Source organism: Aphanomyces invadans (genome assembly GCF_000520115.1).
Source record: "Aphanomyces invadans strain NJM9701 unplaced genomic scaffold supercont1.14, whole genome shotgun sequence".
Taxonomy (NCBI): domain Eukaryota; phylum Oomycota; class Saprolegniomycetes; order Saprolegniales; family Verrucalvaceae; genus Aphanomyces; species Aphanomyces invadans.
In genome coordinates this window covers 654,943-664,385 of record NW_008580159.1, presented here as the reverse complement: position 1 = coordinate 664,385, position 9,443 = coordinate 654,943, and the positions used below count along the sequence as shown (strand labels likewise).

The 9,443-nt window shown below is 54.8% G+C and overlaps 4 protein-coding genes across 4 annotated transcripts; 2 read left to right on the top strand and 2 right to left on the bottom strand.

Annotated features, from left to right (window-relative positions):
* Nucleotides 1–5: 5 nt before the first annotated feature.
* Nucleotides 6–1,753, top strand: H310_07579 (hypothetical protein). Its single transcript, XM_008872979.1, has 7 exons — nt 6–403; nt 451–668; nt 723–898; nt 943–1,170; nt 1,218–1,336; nt 1,380–1,521; nt 1,578–1,753. The coding sequence occupies exons 1-7, from the start codon at nt 30–32 to the stop codon at nt 1,644–1,646; spliced, it is 1,326 nt and encodes a 441-aa protein (XP_008871201.1). The 5' UTR covers nt 6–29; the 3' UTR covers nt 1,647–1,753.
* A 1,359-nt stretch (nt 1,754–3,112) lies between these two features.
* H310_07577 (hypothetical protein) lies at nt 3,113–7,774 on the top strand. The gene is made up of 6 exons (XM_008872977.1): nt 3,113–3,526; nt 3,587–4,067; nt 4,133–4,452; nt 4,511–4,939; nt 4,990–6,204; nt 6,257–7,774. Exons 1-6 carry the CDS (start codon nt 3,155–3,157, stop codon nt 6,389–6,391), a joined length of 2,952 nt encoding a protein of 983 aa, XP_008871199.1. The 5' UTR covers nt 3,113–3,154; the 3' UTR covers nt 6,392–7,774.
* On the bottom strand, nt 6,397–7,772 carry H310_07578 (hypothetical protein). Its single transcript, XM_008872978.1, has one exon. The coding sequence runs from the start codon at nt 7,750–7,752 to the stop codon at nt 6,520–6,522; it is 1,233 nt and encodes a 410-aa protein (XP_008871200.1). The 5' UTR covers nt 7,753–7,772; the 3' UTR covers nt 6,397–6,519.
* A 104-nt stretch (nt 7,775–7,878) lies between the features above and the next one.
* On the bottom strand, nt 7,879–9,386 carry H310_07576 (hypothetical protein). Its single transcript, XM_008872976.1, has 5 exons — nt 8,946–9,386; nt 8,711–8,895; nt 8,476–8,650; nt 8,315–8,421; nt 7,879–8,250 (listed from the first exon to the last, which is right to left on the bottom strand). The coding sequence occupies exons 1-5, from the start codon at nt 9,355–9,357 to the stop codon at nt 8,074–8,076; spliced, it is 1,056 nt and encodes a 351-aa protein (XP_008871198.1). The 5' UTR covers nt 9,358–9,386; the 3' UTR covers nt 7,879–8,073.
* Between the last annotated feature and the right edge of the window lie 57 nt (nt 9,387–9,443).

Below are 9,443 nucleotides of genomic sequence, written 5' to 3'. Positions count from 1 at the left end.
TGTTCCACTGGCATTGCATTTGGTCGAGGATGCACGTCCGACCGCTGCTTTGGGCCATTGCTAGCTTTCTATTGACGGCGCGACGTGCCGTTGCCACCACCAACACAACCGGATTGTGTGGCGAGAAGGAACCTATCCACACGGGGTACCTGAACGAGCTGTATTATGTCTTTTATGAAACGCGCCAATTTCCAAGTGACCATACGCCGCTCGTGATATGGCTGTCGGGTGGACCAGGGTGCTCGAGTCTTGTCGGCATGTTGTTTGAGAACGGTCCTTGCTCGGTGGGCGAGGATTCATCCGTGGCAAAAATCAATCCGTCGTCCTGGACAAACGCTGCGCACATGGTTTACATCGACCAACCGCGCGGCACGGGATTCAGCCCTCCTCGCATCGACAGAGAGTACGATTATGAAATGGTAAGATCCACGTGCTTATGTCCATCCCTAGGAACTGGTACGAGTCCGATGTGGCGGCTGACCTTGTGGGTTTTCTCGACGCGTTTTACGATGCATACCCATTCCTTGCCACGAACGATTTGTATGTCTTTGGCGAAAGCTACGCTGGCCATTACGTCCCGGACTTTGTCTTTGCCTTGCTGCATCGTCCAGTCAGTGTCGCTACGTCTCCCCACGCGGACCAAATCGTCAAGAATTTGAAGGGCATGGGTAGTCGAACCAATTGAAATTGTTGCGCGACTTACATGGCGTGGGCATTATTAGGGATCGGAAACGGACTGACATCACCGTCTGCAATGTATGGAACTGCTGGCGAATTCGCTGAAGGCTTGACGAAAGGCCAAATCAAGGCTTCGGCACCAGACACGGTTGCCCAATGTTACGATGGTATCGAGAGGTGTCAAGTGGCGGTGCACGGTGGATTTGGCGATTGCTCGAAGGTGTGCGCATTCTTCACATTCGCAGCTGAACATGACTGCCGTAGCTCGGGCCTTGCGATCACCTCATGTCGGACCTCCTCGTTCAAGCCCACGCCAACAATCTCAACTATTACGACCTGCGTGCCCAGTGCCACAACGATGACTTGTTCAAGCTGTGCTATCGATTCACTCCCTTGTACAACTTTTTGAATGCTCCGTCGACACGTGCAACTCTGGGAATCCAAGGCAAGACGTGGATTCCATGCAACCACGACGTGTTTACGCACTATGCGGTACGATAGAGCAATGGTGCGATCATTGGTCTCACTCTGCAATGTAGCGATTCGACTACTTCAGCGAAAGCGAAGTAAAAGTGGCCAACATCTTAGACCATGGGATTCGAGTCCTCATCTACGCTGGCGACCAAGATATGGTTTGCAACTGGAAGGCGCAGGACAAGTAGATTCGTTATGTCAAGAGGTCGCTCAAATCACTGCCGTAGATGGACGAAAGACATGGTGTGGACCCACCAAACTGCCTTTGCACAGCAACAGCTTGGTACCTACGTGTACAACAAGGCTGCAGTCGGTGAAATGCGGCAGTACGACGGGCTGAGCTTCTTGCGAGTGTATCAATCTGGCCACGTACGTACCATCGCGCATTACAACGCTCTTTACACGTCCGTCCTTTTGCCTGATAGATGGTGCCCTTTGACCAACCTGAAGTGGCCCTCGACATGTTTGCTCGATTTGTGACGAATCGCTTATAGGTCCAAATACTCGGATTTTCTTTGAAATTTTTACCGAAAATGGAGCCATCCTTCACCACATGAAACCAAACGACGGACATGTTGCTGGAAACGTGGTACAATCTGTTCTGTTCGACTTCACTTCTCACATTGCATGCATCGACACGGATCTCGGCATGTCATGTATGTGGTGGACCTGTGTCTGGCCGTGGGGTGTACCTAGCGTGCTTGGGTGCGCCTGTACATCACGGTGCTGCGATTGCCGAAACTGCGCAGCTGTTGTGGCCAGCGATTCTGGCAAGAACGCAAGACTTGTGCCTGCGAACAACGGCGTACATGCATCGGCTGCTGATGGTTCGTACAGCGCCTTCCTGCACAACACAAGGAAGGATGGATACCCACAACCATACCCACCCACTACCCACCCAAAACCCATGGGTTTGGGTGGGCAATGGGTATAGTTGTTCACTGTTTTTGGCATGGGTGGGTAATGACAAGTCCAAAACCCAATCCGTTTAGGGCGGTTACACTGCCGTCTGACGCGGTCTTGGTGAGGTCTTTTTGGCGTCCAGTTGTTGCACATCATGGCGCAGGTCACGCGGTCGATCCTGTGTGCTCCTACGTCCAGTTCCATGTCGTAAAACAACTTCTTGGATGCAGGGAACACGCTAAACAAGAAGCGCAACCGTCTCAAGCTATGTATCGCCAACGGCATCCTCTTTGTCCATCCACAGAACCACCCCGGCGAGCCGCAGCGGTGTGGTTCGTACATTAAACGATCAAATGCCATGCCATTGGTTTATTTTCTTTGCTTTTCTTCCAATCAGATGCAAGAGTCCCCTGGCGCGTAACCCACACAAATCGCAAGAGATCTTGGGCAGGCGTGGAACATGGATATCGCACCATTTCCTGCTGTTGGCACTTTCTAGTGCCATTGCCCACAAGTCTAACCTTATTGAAGCAGACAAAGTAGAGTACTGGAGCTTACTACATGTGGTGAGCTAGGGGCCGAACGCACGGGCTACGTTGCCTCCACATGGATGGCCAAGGCGGCGGCGATTTTCCATCACGAGTGTATAATGTATGACAGGAAGGGGTGGGATAGATGGTTCTATTATCCATAGCCGTCAACGCCCCGATCATGGGGTACGTTGCGCTCTCAAGGAAATCCAAGAAGACGCAGCCCGACGAAATGTACTTGCATACTTGTTGGTGTTCCGGTTGCCAACTCAGAAGCAAGCCGTGGTATCAAGAAGAGTGGAGACAGCTACCCTTTTGTCGACCCCATCATCTCCTTCGCTTTGATTGCCATCCTCGGCGTATCCATCACTGGAACGATACTCTCGATGTTTCAATCGGCGCGTGCTATCCGCCGCTTGCAGGTGGCCACAGATGCTAGACTTGTCCTAACTTGACCACATTCCAAGTTCTCTCTTTAAAATTTCCTGCGCATTCCACTAAACTGCGTCGGTTTCGCTGAGTAACGACGGCAGGTGGTGTTGGTAGTGTGTTCACAGCGGTCGTCCGGCATGACTCCGTTCGTGTCTGAAATCAACGAAGACATGTTGCGGCAGTTCGAAGAAGAGCTGGACGGTCAAAGGGCCAAGGTGGAGCAAGCGCGGGAATTGATAAAACACAAGAAATCGCTTGCGATTCGGAAAAAAGCCGAGGAGATGCGGGCGGCCGTGGCCGATTTGGACAAGACAGTGGTCGAGTCCAGGGAAACTCGCAAGACGCTGCGAAAGCAACTCCTCGAACGAAAGGCGCTCATGAAAACTCAGGTGGCAGCGCACCAAGAGCTCCAACGAACCACGTGGAACGTCGAACGAGCCCATCACTTGGAGGCGGTTGCGCTAAAGCGCCTTGAGTTAGAGCGCATCCACGACGAACAGCGACGGATGGTACCGACCCCAAGACGATATACTCTCTTGCACATGGCTGACCACGCCTGTTGCAAGTAGGAAACGCTGCTGGACGTAGCCACGATCGAGTTGGACGCGATAGAGGGCGAAAAGCGACGCCGACAGGAATCGATCGACGTTCAGTTGAAGCGAATCCTGGACAAAGGGACTGTGCTCAAGCAACAACTGGTCGAAGGCCACCTGAATGTTCCCCAAGTCCGCCAAACGATACAAGACGAGGGCTACGACCACTTCGTCGAAGAGTGCCACGGACTTCGCCGCCAGCAGCAACAGCAACGCCTCCTGGAACTGCATGCCCAGCAAAAACAACTCAACACCGACAGGGCCAAACTCCTTGCCGACGAAGACGTACTTCGCCAGCAAATACATCAACATATGTCAACCGATACGGTGCAAGATGATCTGCTCGATGCGTCTCTGCGCGGTCGTGAACCGATCCTGCCATCATCCATGCCATTCCCAGAATGTGACGACTGCGTGGACGACGTGTTGGCTCAAGCAAGTCAATTCCTAGCCGCTGGTACTGGCATTGCAGCCACGACACAAGCCTGGCGCTGCTCTGATGTGGTGACCGTCATCGTGTAGGCGACGCGACGCTGTCAGCCTTGCAGGAATCAATTGTGAACAAGTGCAACGTCGCCCACACCAACGCGGCTTGTTTCCCCGCTGCTTACGATGGGTCCCTCGGACGAGAGTCGTACCCCCCGTCGCTACTCGCAGCCCGCGACATGGCGCAGTCGATCGTGTGGGACGTCGTGAACGACCTGCCACCTTCGGTGTTTGAAACGATCCGTTCGCTGAAGCAGCAGCGTAAGCAGTGGAAAGCAACGCAGCGAAGACTCGCCAGAGCCCATCGACGACAGCTCGAAGCTGCTACAATCTTGACCATCCATAGAGCTCTCGTCGTACGCTCAACGAATGCGACCCACTTCTGCAGGTTTCATGTGTATACCACTGAGTTAGGATGATGTGGTGGACGAAATGCTGCGGGACTTGCACCACGAATTTGAATCGCTCGCTTGCCGCGTTCATTCGTTGGTCACAGGCACCATAACCGCCAGCTTGATCACTCCGCCGTTCAATGGCGCCAACACAGTGTCAAGCCAACTTGCCAGTGCATTACAAGAGATGCAGCTGCGTCGAGCCAGGCAGGACATGGAACACCGCCCCTTTACCTGGTTGTTTCCACGCCATGCATTGTCCCAACCACTTGTCCCCAAAATACGAGAAACACTGGATGCCTCCAGCGGGGCGAAGAAGTTTGGAGGAAAGAAAGAGAGCGGATCGACCAGGTCTATGCAAAAGAGTCAGCCATTCCTTCCTCCTCGAGCCCCGTCGTTGCGGCAAGTTTCCATTGACGCAATTTCTCGGACAACTCCCCCCGCAGCCTTAGTACGATCCAATTGCTCCACGAGATGATGGCTCAATTTTTTCCCGGACAGGTTGCAATGGAGGCAGAGTGCTGGAAGCATGTGCTGTTTCAAGCAGTCACCAACGTGACCCTTCCATTCGCGGCCGCGTGTGTCCAAATGCACCGGGTCGAAGGCGGGACGGTCCTGTGCGCAGGGGGAATCAAAGGAGAGCTTGTGTTGATGGACCTTGCGGCATCCACGGTTGTCCGACAACGCCTGGATCCACCCCAGCCCGTTCGAATATCCTCCATCCAAACGTTTGGGACCCACGTGCTTGTATCTGCTTCGTCCCAGCTACAGCTCTGGACGACGCGTCCTGTCAAGGATCGAGCGCTTTCCATCGTGTTTCACCTGACAAAGGACGACTTGCAAAGTGTCGGTCACAAACTGCAGGACGTGACGACAGGGTGCTTCGTCCCGGCGGCGTCGCTGGCAGGAACACCCACGAGCATTCTCGTCGGCACTGCGGACGGATCGATCTGTCGACTGAACCGATCAACGGACGACTGTCGCGCAGTGTTTGGCGCAGGTTTGGTGCCTCGCCCATGCTTAGCCAACACCATGTCGCCGATGATCTTGCCGCCGAACCCACGCCATACGCTCTACCAGTTCCACCGCGCCGCAATCATCTTCTTGGCCACCGTTGGCCACCCATTGTCGCCTTCGTTTTTGAGTGTGGACGCCACGGGCGTCGTCTGCCGGTGGGACAACGATAACTGGACCGGCTTTGGCTGGTTCGAGCCGGCGCAATCGGTGCAGCTTGTGGGGTCTGGAGTTGTGCAGTCCTGTCTGCTTGCGCCAGACACGTCCCGCCTCGTCGTGTTCACGTTCGAAGGTACCAAGCGCCAAGGTGCTTTTGTTCAAGTCGCATGGGAACCATCCCTGTCGGTCTTGCCCGTCGTCATTCGAATCGGGTGCGAGGCCCCACCCCCACCGTTTACGCTTCTCCCAAGCCCTGCTGCCCTGTCCCGCACCTCGTGCGACTGTGTTCTCGTCATGGGCAGTTCGTTGGCTCTGTATTCGCTAGCGACAGGTCAGGTTTTGACACCGGCGTCACCATCGACGATAAGTTGCAAGTCGCCCGCGGTGTCGGTGACCTCCAGTGACGGGTATGTCGTTGGCTGTGGTAGCACGGGGAAGATCATGGCCTTCGAAATGCAAGACTTGGCTTCGCTGGATGCCATACGCGCTGTGCAGGTCGAACTGGCACCATTCCACACCACGACTCCACGGCGGCCACCCACGGTACGCATTTCGTCTCGTTTCAAATCACCACGTCCACTTTTGACGGTGGTAGATCGCTCGCGTGAACTGCGCTGGAGACCGCCGCATGGTGCGGGCCGTGGTGGTGGCGACCATCGAAGAGATCCTCAGCCAGTTCCTGCCCCACCCCACGTCTTCAACCATGCTGTCGAGCCCGACACTGGCGTGACAAACAGACTCACAACGATGTCAACTACGCGGGCCGAGTGCTATCCATGTCCTGGAGGCTCAACGACAAGGCTGCGTGTGCATTAGCGTTTAACGGTGGAGGTCGTGTGGCCCCGACGCGCGACAGCATTACTTGACTGGGGTGTATCCCTTGTTCTTGTTGGCGATATGACGGCGCAGGAGCACGACAACGACAATGATAGCCAGTCCAAGACCGCCAACAAACCACAAGAGGCCGTGGAAGTCGTTCGGAGCAGCATCGGTCGGCGACGGCACCAAGCCCGCACCTTGCGACACCTTGGGACTATCGGTCATGGGTTCGCTTGTTTCAAACGAAGGGATCGGAACGGTCACTTCTGGAACACCCGTCGTGGGCACTTCAGTGGCCAAAGCCGCACCGACTTTGCTCGGTTCGTGGACGGGTACTTGCAGGGAAGCGAACGCCTTGTAAAAGTTGTCCGTCGTGAGAACTGGACCACGATTGAACAAGGATCGCTCCGACTCGACAATCAAGGGCTTAGGGCTGACGTACGTGACGTCCCCAGCGCCGTTTGTGTACAGCGCGTTGACCGACTTGATGACGGCACGTCCAGAGCCCGTGATGGTTACGGACGTGTTCTGGGCCTTCAAAGAGCCAGCGTACACGCCACCCTTGCTGGCGATTGAAATGTTGTGTGTGCCGCACACCCCTGTGGGCAAAAACGTAATGTTGCCCGTGCCGGTTACGCTAGACGTGACGATGGGGACATTGAACGGCTTGCCGCTAAAAAGCACGCTTCCCTTTCCATCCACTTGCACATCGACAACTTGGGGCACAATTTCGACGGGCGAAGAGATCAGGACCGCACCCGTCCCAGTGTTGGACACTCGGAGCGACTGTGCCGCTATGCGCTTCCCGGTCCACTGGACGTTGCCCGCCCCGATGTTTTCAACCGTGATGAAACGAGCGGAAATATCGTCGGTGGACACGAAGAGGGACCCCGACCCAGACACTTTGAGCGACAAGTCGCCTTCGATTGTGTGGGTCCCGGCCGCAATGACACACGCTCCTTCACCTGCGCACTCGATACCTTGCAGTCGATGCGACGGTACAGTCAATTCGGCGAGAAACGTTGCGTCGGGATACTTGGTCGTGTCGAAGGCCCCCGTTGACACTTGAAGGAGCGGCGATCCCAATTCTGTTAGCAACTCGACGTTGTCGAGGACGGCTTGCGTGTCGGTAGTCACACGCAACGTGAATTCGTCAGCAGATTCACCAGGAGCGATAAAGATGGGTCCGGGGAAGCCTAGGTGGACTTGGTGGAGGTCGCCCGTGACTTCGTTGTTCGAGTTGTCAAGCGTCCACGACTGCGAGAGCGACATGGTGCGTGCGAAGAGGCAAGTCAAAGAATGCGCAGTGTTCAAAAATGCATGATAAATTACCCTAAATAAAAAGACCCACCACTTCAACTTTAAAAATGTCTGCGAGACGCGAAGAAAACGCATCGACTTCAATTAAATTGAGAAATCCATTGTCAAATACCCTAGGGAAACTTCAACGTTTTGCTTAGGGGTGGGGTTGATTTCCCTTATTCAAGGCGTTTTGGTCGTAAGGAGACCCTAAATACGCGACCTCGGTACTTTCCAGGCAACTCTGAAGCTGAGACAGTCTTGTATGGTGAATTCATGCTCGCCATGCCGACTCTAGTCGAGGCGGACGGTCGGATCCTTGTGCTCGTCGTAGTCGCGGCTTTGGTAGTCCACGTGCACAAACGCGCGTTCGACTTCATCGAGGGCCTCAACCTTGATCTGGAGCGCCAGACTGATGTCGTGCGATTCTTGCACGCTCATGTCTTTGGGCAGCACGACTTCGAGCTCCACCTAGAAATGGACAGACACGATGGCGTCAGCATGCAGCCATTCTCCAACTTGTTTCGAGGCGTACGAGGAAGTTGTTGCCAAAATGGTACGCGCGGATGATGTCGGACTGGAGCTTGGGATGGTGGGCGTCAGCAATTGCTCGAACGCGCTCGATAAAGTCCTCGTCGGCCTCTGTCCGATCGCCGCAAGATCAATAACAATCTAAATGGGCGGAAAATGACGTACGCAGGCCAACCAGGCGCTCGACTTGCTCCTTCCCGGTCGCGACCCAGCTCAGCGTGATGTAGATGGAGATAGCGATAGCACCGATCGGATCGAAGTACCATAGGCCGCTGTAGTAGTGCGCCATTAACGACGTCGACACAGCCACCAAGTTGGAAAACACGTCGTTGCGATGATCCTATGAAGGCATCGAGATGAACTTCACAGTGCTCCTGTGATCCTTGTACAGTGGACGAACCTGGGCGAGGGCAGCGGCGGAAGGAGAGACGTATGCAATTTGACCACAAATGAACCATAACATCAGCTTGACGGTGATCGCAACTCCCAAGACGGCAATCGTGAGAATCGACATGTCGAGCTCCGGAAGATGTCCGCCAAAACCTTCAATGAGGGTAGTTACCGACTTTTGCACGACCTCGAGGGCTACAAGAGTTCATGAGAGTGACGCGAAATGAACATGTAAAGCGACTTACACGCCATGCCCATCAACGTGGCGGAGACAACGACGGCAATCGGTTCCAAACGGCGGCGCCCGGCAGGGTACTTTTCGTTTGGGGTGTGCATGTACCGATCAGAGAACCAGAATAACGCTTGCGACGTCAAGTCCAAGATCGAGTCGACGAGCGACGACAACACGGCAAGTGACCCACTCGACACCGCAGCGTACGTCTTGGCAATGGCGAGGAGGACGTTGATCACAATGGACGACGTGATAGCCAACTGCACCTTTTGCGAGGCTGCTTCGGGAAGACATCGAGCTTCCCCAGCTTCCTGCTGCAAGATCAACGAGTGCGACACGGCCGAGCGCGTGTGTTTGGTGCTGGCCTCGTGCGCCTTCTTGATGTCCAAGGACACAGCGCCGTAGTGGCTCGGAGCGGCGTGCATGGCCACAAGTTGGATATGGGAAGATTGGGAGGAACACAAAGCATGAGCATAGATCCAACAAAATCAAGCCAATCGGAGACGAGAAA